This window comes from Typopeltis vanoorti, chromosome 24 (assembly GCF_054136105.1).
Source record: "Typopeltis vanoorti isolate ZY-2024b chromosome 24, IOZ_Tvanoo_1.0, whole genome shotgun sequence".
Taxonomy (NCBI): domain Eukaryota; kingdom Metazoa; phylum Arthropoda; class Arachnida; order Uropygi; family Thelyphonidae; genus Typopeltis; species Typopeltis vanoorti.
Window position 1 is genome coordinate 17,212,439 of NC_143572.1, and position 14,534 is coordinate 17,226,972.

Genomic DNA, 14,534 nt, shown 5'->3' on the forward strand with positions numbered 1-14,534 from the left:
ACTTTTTTTTTTTAAAAAAAAAAAAAAGTGATAAACATCTATTTGGCATATATCAAATAAGAATGAAAGATTATAAGGTATTAATTCAGAAGAATGAGTGTAACTGGAGTTGGGTTTGAGGCTACATTGTGACTGGATGGTGAATTTAGCCCACTTGTAAAATTGGGGATTTCTATCGGTTTTATTGTGTTTTTCATATATAATTAATGTATATTTTAGTGTTTTAAGTGTATTCAGAATTTTATAACATATTTTTATTAAGATAATGCAATATTAAATATAGTTTTAAATGGCACCAAAAACACACAAGAAGCATAATGCTAAGAAGAGCAGTGAAGTTGAAAATAAGAAGGATATTAAAGATAATGAGGAGGTTATTGAAAATGAATTAACTACCAAAATAGTGAAGCTAAAGCAGATTATTAAAGAGACAATGCAGGAATTACAGAAAGTCAAGCAGTATTTGAATGAACATAGGGAAGAAAAGAAAATTAAGCAGCAGAATAAGCAACAACAAAACATGTAATCAGATAAGTTAGTAAGTAACAAAAATCAAGTAACTAACATTGATTGTAAAAAAAAAGGAGGATATTATTTGATACAGTAACTCTATAATAAAACATGATGTTGATGAGCAGGTTATAACTTCAGTTTTCCCAGTGTAAAAATTAAAAACATAGCACATGCGAATGAAAAACAGAAAAGAAAAGTAAACAAGATCATAATTGTAGTAGGTAAGAACGACTTAAGTAGTGATAAGTTCAAGTATGCAAGAGGACATGAAAGGGTTGTTGGAAGAAACTTGATATGTGGAGTGAGTTTGAGGGAAGATTGGATTTGCATAAGAGGGATGACCTAAACTAGAATGTATTTGGTATCAGGAGTCTTGAAAAACTAATAATTAGTATGAGACCTAACACAGAGAGTCAGGGAAACTAAATTATAATGGGAGGATTGGTGAGAATATGCATGTAAGAGTGACAATGCTTGTAAATGTATTAATAACAGGAATAGGCTTCTTTAGGGAAATGATTACGAGGAGAGAACAATTGTATTGTGTCTTTGTCTGGTTCAGACCCATTAAATGTGTGCAAAGATGTCTGCATATATAGAAGAACGGGTATGCACGGTTAGCCTAGTGGCTGTGCACTTTGCAACCATATGCCTGGGGAAGGAGTGTCCTAGGTTCGATTCCTGTCGGTGACGTGAGGAGTTGAAGGATCTTCCTCAGCCAAAGCCAAGTTAGCCGGTCTTGGGTGTGGACAGTAGGGTTTTTTCCCCAGTTTATCCTGGGGTTTTTCATCCTGCAAAGCAGGCAAACCGGCCTTGAGAACTCAACACTACGGACATAGGATACACCGGAGTGTAGGGCTGACCACCTTATCCTGTGAATGGTTTGGGGTCCAATGATTAATAAACCCTCAACACTGCAAAGTAAAAGAGGGAAAAGGAAGATGACATGAGATGAGAGAAGAATGGAGATCTGCAAGTTGTCCAACTGTGTCATACAGACAACAGACAAACGTATACAGAAGAACATGAAGGTAGCTTATTATGTCTGTATATGAATGCTAGGAGTAAGCAAACAAAGGGGTAGAGTTTGTTGCCTTGGTCATTATGTTGGAACCACAGATTGTAGGTTAACAGACTGGCTATCAGATTCAGCCATACTAACTGGTATGGAGTGTAAAGGGTACAGTATTTTTAAGTATAGAGACAATAAAAGAAGGGGGGAGAGTGCTGTTAATGACATCAGATGACTTGAATCCAGTTAGTGTTGAGACTTATGATTGTAATACTAGTAACAATATTTCATGTGGCAGCAAGTTTGAAGCCATCTGGTGTGAGGTAGAATCTAACAAGATCAATTACATAGTGGGGTGTTGTTACAGACCTGGTGGATTAGTTGCTAGTGTTGAAGAAATGCATCATCAAATAAAGACGATGGGTGCAAAAAGAGTAGTCATAATGGGGAACTTTAATTATCCAAACATTGATTGGGTAGCAGAAAAATCTCATGAGAAGAATGAAACTGGATTCATTGAGCAGTTGTGAGACAACTTTCTCAAGCAGCATGTGATAGAAGGAGCTTGAGGTCAAAGGGTGTTAGATTTTATTATAATGTCAGAGAGTGTTTCAATTAAAGATATAAATAAACTATTCTTCTTCAAGTTGGTGACAGTGATCATGCAGTACTCACTTGGGAAATGGCTAAGTTTATGAATGTTCCATTTAGAAAAGGTTACATGCTGAACTACAAAGTAGAATATTATAACCAACTGAGGAGTATGTATACTGAGTTTAGTGGAATGTATTGGTTACTGGATGAGAAGAATATAAACAGTGCATGGGAAGCACTTAAAAATACTTACATGATGTAATGTTAGAATGTGTCCTGAAAGTTTGAAAAATAAATAAGGTTGGAGTGAAATGGATGTATAATCATATCAATCAAGAGATTCATATAAAAAGGATTGTGGAAGGAATACTATGCGATTAAGGATGATACCCATTATGAAAATTATTAAGCAACAGGCCAGAAGAGTGACAACTGTTGTACGGAAAGCTAAGTCTGAGTATGAAAGCAAACTGGTTCTGCAAGCTAAAGATAATCCCCAAATAATTCTATCAATATTCTGCAAGTAAAATATATAATGAATATGAAAGAATAACTCTACTGAATGCAGATGGTGTGAGGGACAAATACATAAGAGGTTCTTCAACTAATGAGTGCCCAATTTGCTAAACGCTATCAACCTGGTGTATGCAACATTGAGCTCATTGCTACATCTTCACTGGATGAAGAAACTCAGGTGTAAAAGGAGGAGGCATCAGAGCTGTTGCACAAACTGAATAAGAATTCAGCAACAGGGTCTGAGGAGATATCAGCATGGGTGTTAAAAGAGTGTTCAGCTGAATTGGCTATTCTATAAGCAGGCTATATAATTTGAGTTTTCAGAAAAGAGAAGATTCTGCAAGAGAGGAAAGAATGTATGGTAATTCTATTGCATATGTGGTGCAAAGACTGATGTATGCAACTATCGACCAATCAGTATCTCAGGAGTGGTGGTGAAGATTTTGGAAAAGTTGGTTAGGGTTCACATTCAGAAATGGGTTGAGAGAGAATCTCTACTTTGCAATGAACAGCATGGATTTACTAAGGGAAGGTTATTTTTAGCAATTTGTTCACATTCTATAATAATGTTATCATTGAGCTAAACAAGGGGAATGGACACACCATGATACTTTGGGATTTTGCTAATGTTTTTGACAGAATACAGCATGAAAAACTCTTGCATAAATCGGAGAATATGGGTTTGGATTATAAAATATTAACTTGGTAAAAGGATGGCCGACAGACATATCAAAAAGTGGTATACAGGGAATGTAAGTCTGCAAAATTTAAGGTAATCATTGGTGTACCACAAGGATCAGTCCTTGGTCCACTATTATTCAATCTGTACATTAATGATATTAGGAAGGATTTGAAAGGCAAAATACAGCAATTAGGAATGCAACTGATATGTAGTACTTGCAGAATGATTTGAATAGACTGAAATTGTGTTCATGAGAAAATGGATGTCAGTAAATATACACACACTTCGGCATGATTAGATATGTCATACTATATTAATTTCGTATCTACAATTTTTCTCCATTTAGTCTATTACTTGTCAGCACTACAATATTGTCATATATAACATTTTGTGATTCTGACTAAATCAACCCACATAGATAGTGGTCTTCCTCTGGGGCTCTTTCCTGCCATCTTGGCATCAAATACCTGTTTGCTAACATCTCCTAACCCATTCCAATTAAGTGGCCATACCAATTCAGATTAGCTCTGCTGACATATTCTTGAATGCTAAGAATGTCAAGTTTTTTCCTAATATCTTCATTTTTAATATGATTCTGCCATTGATTCCATCTGTTCACCCCCATAAATTTTCTCAGAACCCTCATATCTGTGGTCACCAGTCTTTGATCAAGTACTTTATTTCTATCCCAATTCTTAGATTCATAATTTAAAACTGGTGTGAACAGTATTTTGTATGCTAGTATAATTTCTCTCTTATTCCACATAAATTTATTTAGCTGGCTACCCACCATACCAGTTTTGCTTATTCTGTTGACTATTTCCAGATTTCACTTGCCATCTTCACTAAAAACTATGCCTAAATAGTTGAAATATTTTACTTCTTCTTTAGGCTCTCCATTCAAGATTGCAGTTCATGTGTTCAATATTTCTGCCTATTTTCATATATTTGCTCTTTTTATTGCTGATTTTCATGCAAATTTGTTACAGCTGTTATTCAATTTAGTTACACAATCCTGGAGACTTGCACTAGATGTGTTTAGGAGTACAATGTCATCTACATAAAGCTAAGTTTGACACCTCCAGTCCTAATATCAGGCCTAATGCTACTTTCATAACGTGATCCATACAGATGATGAATAAGAGTGGAGATAATGAGCATCCTTGTTCTTATCCCTGGTTTTACATCAAACCATCCTCCTCCTGTATTTCCTTCAATTCTAACTGCTCATTATTGTATTGATCTGTACAATATTCCATTTATGCTATATAATTATAGTGTTTTGAAAAGCTTTTCTCTGGGCATCTTGTCATATTATTGAATAACTTTTAGTTACGTGAATTAATATAAGTATTTAAATCACTTAAAGTAAGAACTGAAACATTAAGACTAATTTAACTGTCTTGGGTTTTTCTTAGATTTTAGTGGTATATCCTTAGACTGCATATCCTCCTTGACCCTAATTTAATATGTTGTACAAACAAAAGAATAAACGAATAAGCAAAATGTAAACAACAGCCTATGATAACATCTTTTCAGGAAGTGATTTGCAGGAAACTCTAGGGCACACCTCATTTCCAGTGTATATATCTACAGTCATTTAGTATGCATTCCTTTGCGTTACATCTTATAGCATCATATCTTTTGTCAATGCTAAGGTACATTCAAGAAGAATAGGGGATGACCAAATAATTTTTGCAGTACAGTATATATGCAAATCAATGGGCAATGCAATCACAAAAGATGGTTAAGCAATTTGTAAATATACAACTGCTAACTCCAGTAAAAACATACACCATTCTTTTGTTTTCCTTCTTACCTAAGTTTATGATACTTGAAGAAACAGATGGCTGGCTTATATGCAAGAGAGTTGCAGCCTGGTCAGAAGATAAAATGACATCAGCTCTACGATACCTGCAATGAGAAAGAAAGAGAGAAGAGATTATCAACATAATAAAATTATATGCTGAGTTATTTTTCTTCCTTATGAACTAATAATACCAAATTAAGTAACATCTAACTCATGAATCCAAAATAATGCATCACAATATATAAATTCATATCAATAATTAATATAATCAAACAGGATCTAGTGAGATCACATCATATTTTACTTTACTGTTTATGCTTATTTTTATAATTAATTTAATCTTAATTGCATAGAATATTGTTGGATCCTATTTCGTCTTAATCCATACTTTGGATCCGACATGTTTGTCACTACGATGTTCTTAAACAAAAAAATAAGTTGCTAGTTGATTTCTAATCCAAATATAGAGAAAATTTATATTTATTGACTGCGCCGCTCTATATCTAAATTAGTTCAAGAATTGAAGTAAAACCAATTCTCAACTATCTCTCTTTTATGTGTTATTATTATATATACTGGCCGAGTATATTCAACTTATTTATTTCACCCGCTTTGGTTCGAATATTTTATGAATGGTGCAGTAAAAGATTCAGGCAAAATACAACTTTAGATCAACAAACATTTAATTTAGGCTTACAATTTATACACTTCGATTTAAATTACTGAATAAGGTATTATAAACATTGAGCTCATCTGGTAATACAGTCATACAATTTCAGGCAATGGTTAATGTGTTGTCTGAAATAGTCTTCACACGGTTCATTTAACTATTTAATAAAGTTCCTTAGTGATCAATTACACTAATATCTCACAGTTACTTAAATTTCAGATAAAATAAAAGTGCAGTAACACTTCTTCACAAGTATACACTCTTAATTCCACACTCCAGCTAATCTCCACAATAGTTACTTATTTTTGGGGATATTTTAGGAAGAAACACACACATATCTCTGCATAGGAATATCAATAGTTGGATAATTCTTACCGGTAATCTTCCTTGTTCACCTACTTATATACGAACATCTTTTATAACTGTATATACATAAAAACAATTAACATCACTCATTAAAACAAATCTTCTTAGTAATAACTGAATAAATTAACGGTCGCAATTCACATAGTTAAACATTATTGCTCAGATCAAAAAATGCTTGTACTATCTTCGACATCACTTGACCAATTCAGTATTCTACTAATAACTCTTGAACTAAGGTAACACACAGTAATTCTTTAACTTGAAGTTTTTACACACAGTTGCCTATACTTCCAGCATTTAATTAATCTTTTAGGCACTATATTTCTTAACACAGCTATCGTTTAAATTCAACTTTACTGCCTCTACTTATTCTCTTGATTACTCTGTGCTATGCTTCAAGTTTCCGTGTATCTCTGAAAGGTCGGCCTAGAATTAAATCTAACAAAATTATCACTAGTCATCCGGTTGTTACTTTGCTAACTTCCGTTGCTTTATTTGTTGTTCTGCAACTTACTAGCCAACCGCTCCTCGACTAGTAGACTTTAATTAGCTACTTGAGTGACTCGCCGACTCACTATTATTGCACTCTGATTCCCCAAATGAATGCTTCCTTTTTTTCAGCGTTAACTTATATAGCCCTTCTTCCCACTGAAATTATTCTCGTGCTCTACTTCTACTAAAATCCTTTCCAACCCTTCCATTCTCTCTCTCTCACGCACTGTTCTAAACTCGCGCAAGCTATCTTACATATGTCTCCATGACAACCAAAACAAATTATAATAAAACTGAGTTATTGCATAACATTAAACTTCTACATACAGAAAAAAATAAAGAATATTTACACTTCAATTCATACGCAGTTAAAATGTTAAATGCAAATTCTTATAATATTAACATGTCAATAAATAAAATAACTTTAATAATATTTTAATACAGTCTTTTCACTATTAATACATATCCTTGATTAATTAATTATTAATAGAACTTAAAGGTAGTTACATGAATATTAATTTATAAGCAAGTGATTTTACATTAAATAATTACAAGTTTAGCTTATGTGATGGAAGATCATGTTGGATTCTGAAGCAAATATTAATTACTCAAATCTCTATATATTCAGAATCCAACAATATCAACATTACTATATGCTCCCGTGCAGCCAAATACAGTTTTAACAACCTTTTATCGCTAAACACAAATATCAACTATTTGATGTGAAATATAATATATAATATAGATTTGTGTGAAATCATGAAAACAAATATGACATGTTTTGGATTCATACAAACAATTAAATAAACTAAAATTGCATAAAATAATTTAAACTGCACTAGGGAATAAATTATGTTGGAGGTTTAATGTATTTTTTACAACACTCAAAAAGAATTAAAATAGAATTTAATACTTCCTATATTTCGTCCTAGTCACTAGGAACATCTACGGGGATTACAAAAACAATTAATGTAACATGCACACAAAAACTTACAATACTAAGCCAACCACGTGGGTGACACTAAAGTATTATCTAGGTGGAGCGCCCTCTAAGGGCGGTAGTAGGTGGCCTGGAATGTAAGATGGGACCTCTGGTGATGAGTGTTTCCCAAATCTTCGGAAGCTTAATGCAACCGTATTTGTTAAGATTTGGTTGGTTTCTGAGAGATGCTGCTGCTGCTGCTTCTAAGAAAAGTCTCTCTTTCTTGAATTTGCTGTGGTGGAACATGGTGGTTTTCTTCCATGATACTCTGTGGGTGGTGTCCAAAACATGGTCAGCCAAGACTGAATGGCCATAGTTGTGTTTAACGATGTACGGCTTGTGTTCCTCCAGGCGGGTGGATGCTGATCTCCCTGTCTGTCCAAAGTACGCAAGCTTACAGGAACAGGGTACTTTGTAAACTCCAGGCAGAGAGAGAGGAGGGAGCTGATCTTTCGTAGAACGGATAAGGGTAGCCAGTTTGTGGTAGGGCTTATATGCTGTGTATAGGTTATACTTTTTTAGTATCTTGGCTATTTTTTCCGAAGTGCCACGGATGTAGGGTATGGTGATGGCATTTTTAAAATCTTGTTGACGAGAGGGACGGGGGAATGGGGAGGAATTGATTATTTTTTTGATGCTGTGTTCGTTGTAGCCATTGGAGAGGAAAGTTCTGTGTATATGGTTAAGCTCAGTAGTGAGGGCAGTTCCACTGGAACAAAATTGTGGGCTCTCTTGGTAAGGGTTTTAATGATGCCATATTGTTGTGAGGGGTGGTGGTGGGAGAGTTTGTGAATGTATCTGCCTGTGTGTGTGTGTGGGTTTTCTGTATACAGTGAAGGCAAGTGTATTATTAGGCAGAAAATTTAACTTTGAATAATACAGACATATTAGTAAGCTTTGATATCTCCTCCTTGTTTACCAATATTCCCTTAACTGACACTTTATCTCTCTTAGAAAACGTTTTTCCCTCTGACATCTTAGATCTCTTTTCCTTTGCCATCAACTCTGGGTATTTTTTTTTTTTAATTTTTCTCTTGGAATAACAAAATCTACAAGCAGATAGAGGGAACTGCCATGGGTTCCCCCTCTCACCCCCCCTTGCCAATTTCTATATGGAAGATTTCGAAAAACGAGCCATAGACTCAGCCCCACTCAAACCTTCTATCTGGCTAAGATATGTAGATGATGTGTTCTCTATTTGGCCTCATGGCCCAGACATGTTAGACTCCTTCCTCGGTCATCTCAATAGCCTACATCCAAGAATCCAGTTTACTATGGAAAAGGAAAAGAACAATTGTTTACCCTTCCTAGACACCGTAATCACGTGCCTGCCTAATGATACACTTGCCTTCACTGTATACAGAAAACCCACACACACAGGCTCTCCCACCACCACCCCTCACAACAATATGGCATCATTAAAACCCTTACCAAGAGAGCCCACAATCTTTGTTCCAGTGGAACCGCCCTCACTACTGAGCTTAACCACATACACAGAACTTTCCTCTCCAATGGCTACAGCGAACACAGAATCAAAAAAATAATCAATTCCTCCCCCATTCCCTGTCCCTCTCGTCAACAAGATTTTAAAAATGCCATCACCATACCTTACATATGTGGCACTTCGGAAAAAATAGCCAAGATACTAAAAAAGTATAACCTACACACAGCATATAAGCCCTACCACAAACTGGCTACCCTTATCCGTTCTACGAAAGATAAGCTCCCTCCTCTCTCTCTGCCTGGAGTTTACAAAGTACCCTGTTCCTGTAAGCCTGCGTACTTTGGACAGACAGGCAGATCAGCATCCATCCGCCTGGAGGAACACAAGTCGTACATCGTTAAACACAACTATGGTCATTCAGTCTTGGCTGACCATGTTTTGGACACCACCCACAGAGTATCATGGAAGAAAACCACCATGTTCCACCACAGCAAATTCAAGAAAGAGAGACTTTTCTTAGAAGCAGCAGCATCTCTCAGAAACCAACCAAATCTTAACAAATACGGTTGCATTAAGCTTCCGAAGATTTGGGAAACACTCATCACCAGAGGTCCCACCTTACATTCCAGGCCACCTACTACCGCCCTTAGAGGGCGTTCCACCTAGATAGGACTTTAGTGTCACCCACGTGGTTGAGCTTAGTATTGTAAGTTTTTGTGTGCATGTTACATTAATTGTTTTTGTAATCCCCGTAGATGTCCTAGTGACTAGGACGAAATATAGGAAGTATTAAATTCTATTTTAATTCTTTTTGAGTGTTGTAAAAAATACATTAAACCTCCAAGATAATGTCCTCACAGCACTTAGGCCTCTACACAAGAATTCTTTCTAATAAAGTAGAGAAAATGTATCTATAAATCTCATGTAAAAAAAAAAAAAAAATCACTAAAATATCAAAAAATGCAAAAGAAACAAAATACACCCAGCACCCAAACCTTAAAAAACAACAAAATCCCATGGAAAAAAAAAATCTTCCACATCATAAAGAGAGAGATTTCTCAATTAACAAATGAGTTGTTAATTCAATAATTTCTCGGAAAATGTATGAAATTAGGAATTAAATAAAATAATTTCTTGCTTAAAAAAAAAAAGTTGTATATGTGGTATACACCAGACACAAAATAAAAACATTCTCTGATCAGGGAAAAGAAGGAAGTTATCAGGACTATAACAAATGAAGAGAGAGAGAGAGAGAGAAGTACAATTTTTTTGAAAAAGAAAATTTAAAAAAGAAAAACAGTGAGACTTTATGTTATTTCACTGACAGACAGACAATTTTTTTTTTATCACTAGAGAGAGTAGCTGACATACAAAATAAAGGAAAAGCTAGCTCTTGCTGGAGACTTAAACAAGAGAGTAGAAAATGAATTCTATGTTAAGTAGGAGTATTTGGAGAAATACAGAAAATAGCAAAGATAATAACAATGAGAAAAGTGAAACAAGTATGTTAAAATGCATACAAATATGTATGCAAGGCATAAAAAAACAAAATCGAGGAGTTTCAGAAGTGAACTATAGACTCCAACATGCAAATATTATTGACTATAACCAAACTTTACAGATTGCAATGGTAAAATCTGAAGGAAAGATTAATTAATTCAGTCAGGGAGGTATATCATGAAGTTTATCTACTAGAACAGCAAAAATTGAGAATTTCATGATGAATTAAGACATTAAAGAGGCAGTCCAGAAAAGAAGAAGTTTTGTGAAAGTTTTAGGCGGGTAAATCAGGTTGGGCCATGCTCCAACATAAAGATAGCATAAAACCTAGCAAAAAGTCTTAAGTCAGAATCTCACTGAATAATTTTAGGAAGAATAATATAAATAACAGGTTGGTTAAAAAATGTGACCTGATCTGAAGGTCAGATTCCAGATGACTGAAGCAGAGATCTCATACTATCTAACTATAAACAAGTAAAATAAATCTCAATATGCAAATTACAGAGGAATTTCCCTATAATGCCAAGTAAATTTTATTTAGTAAGCTGTTGGAAAGAAAACTTGAGGCAGATCTATTAAAAATAGAACAAGAATCTGGATATGAGTGATATGAAAAAGATAAATGTAAGGTGCACCAAGAGAAAATCATGTCAAAACACTATAATCATATGATGGAATGTTATATAGATCAAATACAGCATATACTTATAATGTAAGTCAGGAATTAAAATTGAAGGTTAACAAGGAAGATAGCTTGATGTAAAATCAGATAAGGCAACAGTGCTCATAATATCTATTGATTCATCATCTATATATATATATATATATATATATATATACCACATTAGAAAAGCAGGTGGCAATAAAGCTAATATCAAACTTGGAGAAATTAAATTCAGCTCTTTACTTTATGTAGGTGATATTATACTCCAAAATAAATACAATTCAGGACAGTTTAACTAATCTGAAAATCAGCAAAAAAAAAAATTGAAACAGACATGCCATGCATGAAAAACATCACCTGCATTATAAATGGAGGTGGAGTAAACAATTCAGCTGAGGCATAAATGGGTTAAAGAACAATTTTTAGCAAAGATGGTAAATTAAATATGGAAACAGAGAGCAGAATAAATAAGTAAGTAAAGCTGGTATGGTTGGAAGAAAGTTTGGAATAAACTGATATGAAATAAAAGATTGGTTGGTTGGTTTATAGTTTATTTCTAGGTAAACAGAACTGCTGCAGAGGGCACAGCAACACACAAGGTCAGAAGTTATTACAGTAGTGCAAAAATAGTTAACAATATCAGTTAATACATAATATATGAAACACTAAGCCAAGGAATGCAGTATCTACATATATGTAAGATTATAATATATGCCTTTATAGCAGTACAAAAATAGGCAAAAAGGGATTATTATACAATATGCATGGATGAAAATTAAATTTAGCAATGCAGTAGAAACAGAATTTAGAATATATATAAACAGAATTACTAGAAAGTACACAAATAGGTAAGATGCCCTACAGCACTACATGATTATTCGAAAAATAAAGTAGTAAATAAGATGCATACACAAAATGCATGTTAAGTGATACAGTATCTACATATAAACAAAATTACTGCAGAGGATTCAGCAGTACATAAATAGATAACTATAGGTTAACATATGCATATACAAAACAAGTCAAGGAAAGCATCTACATCTAGTAAGATTACAACAAACATTATTATACTAATACTTAAAGAGTCAGAAAGGAATTATTACACAGCATTGATGCATAAAATTTAAGTTTAGCATTATGGTATTTACATATTAACAAAATTACAGTAGGGTGATACAAATATACACGATCAAGGCCCATGGTGATACATAATTGGTCAGATTTAACCTAATGAATAATATATCTGTATAAAAGTTAAGTTAAGCAAAAAAAAAAAAAAAAAAAGTATTTACATATAAAAAAATTTATGGTCAAATGTGTTTGTACAAATTAATTCTTTCTAAAAAATTAAAAATATCATGCAATTTGCCTGAGTCTGCTAGCATTTCCCGGAGTGTATATGGCTTGGTTAGATAGGTGAAAATTTCATTCCTCTCTTGTGTAAATTTTTGACAATCTACCAGAATATGATGAATAGTGAGATGTGTGTTGCATTTTTCACATATGGGAGGATCATCAGCTCTCAGTAAATGAGAATGTGTAAGGTGACTGTGACCTATGCAGAGCCTAGCAAGGACAACCTCCTCCCTTCTCTTTGTACATTGACTAGAATGGCAGAGTTTAATTTCAGGTTTAATGTTATATAATTTGTTTGCTGATGTTTCTTGCCATGTTAACTCCCACTGAGCAATTAGCTTTGATCTTATAAGTTGTCTGTAGACTGTATATGGAACTGTTAAATAGTATGTGGAGAAGGTATGGGCTGATTTCGCAGCTGCATCTGCAGCCTGATTTCCTTTGATTCCGATGTGGCTGGGAATCCAGCAGAACTGAACATCGAAATTAAAGATTTTCATTTTGTGAAACAAGTGTAGCACTTCATAAAGTACTGGATGAGGATTATACATAGGAGAAGAGATAGCCTGTAAAGAGCTCAATGAGTCTGTATAAATTATACACTTTTGGTAGCTGTTTTCTTTTATATGCACAAGTGCAAGCTGAATGGCATGTAACTCTGCTGTATAATTACTGCAGTCAGGTGGGATCTGATTTGAGATAATAATGTCAAGAAACACAGCAGCACAGCCAACAAAGGTGTTAGTTCTTGAACCATCAGTATAGATGTGTAAGAAATCAGCATGTGCTGCTCTGTGTGCATTAAACAACTGCAGGTAGATGGATGATGGGGTATAAGATATCTGTAGCTGAAAAAGTGAGAGGTTGCAGGAAGGTGTGCAAACCTGCCATGGAGGAATGCTGTTATGTTTAGTGTAGCTAATGTTGAAAAATTTATACTAACAGCTTGCACAGTTTCTTTAATACGCATACCAAAAGGATATATAGCAGTTTGATGTGTGTGATATTGAGCTTCCCAATGCAGAGAGAAGATACTATTCCATGTAGGGTGATCTGGAAGAGATTTTATTTTTAGGGCGTAATTATTATTATTATTTCAGGCAACTAAAAGGAGTCGACAGACTCATCGAGGGAGGTCTTAACATCCTGTCAAGAACAACTATTTGACATTCACGGTCATAGCACCCACAATAGACTCTGGCAGCTTATTCCACTCATTCACCACTCTCCAAGTAAAAAACCTAGCTCTAACACCCCTGCTAACCACGTTCTTGCTCAGCTTCCATGTATGGCCCCCTATCCTCCCACCACCAAGTCCTATTCTCAAAAATATCTTCTGGATTAATCTTATAGAAACCCTTCAGTAATTTGAATGTCTCATCATATCACTCACTCTTTTAACACCTATCAACCAATTTTTGCAATGCACAAATCTTCGACCTGTTCTCATAAGGTTCATTCCACAGACCTGCAATCATCTTGGTCACTCATCTCTGGATCCTCTCCAAGGCTCGATATAGAGGAACAATAACTTGTTTGTCTCTGCTTGTTAAAGTATTTTTCAGCAACCAAGTGATTTCATGAGCTGATGTAGTCACTTTTGCAATGTGCCCCTTAAACTTCAACTCCCTAACCACCAACATTCCCAAATTCCTGGCCTCATCAATCTCCTGGAATATGGTTCCACCAATGTGATATACTGCTGCTAATCTTTTCACTCCAAAATGCATAACCTTACACTTTGCCACATTAAATTGACATCCATTTTCCCTAGCCCAGTGCTCCAAACTATCCAAATCATCCTGTAAAATGTTGACATCCTGTGCACTCACAATTGATCTACCCAACTTTGCATCATCAACAAACAAGTGAACATTTCCTCTCAGATCCTTTCCTATATCGTTAATGAACAAATTGAAAAGTAGTGGTCCAA

General features: G+C 34.7%; 1 protein-coding gene across 4 annotated transcripts in view; it reads right to left on the reverse strand.

Annotated features, from left to right (window-relative positions):
- The window catches only part of LOC150092959 (uncharacterized), a 538,308-nt gene that overhangs the window by 104,876 nt on the left and 418,898 nt on the right, over nt 1-14,534 (reverse strand). For all 4 annotated transcript variants that reach the window (XM_090413661.1, XM_090413660.1, XM_090413659.1 and 1 more), the window contains one exon: nt 5,137-5,231. In XM_090413661.1, the coding sequence (XP_090269787.1) occupies nt 5,137-5,231 (95 nt within the window). The remainder of the gene's footprint in view (nt 1-5,136; nt 5,232-14,534) is intronic.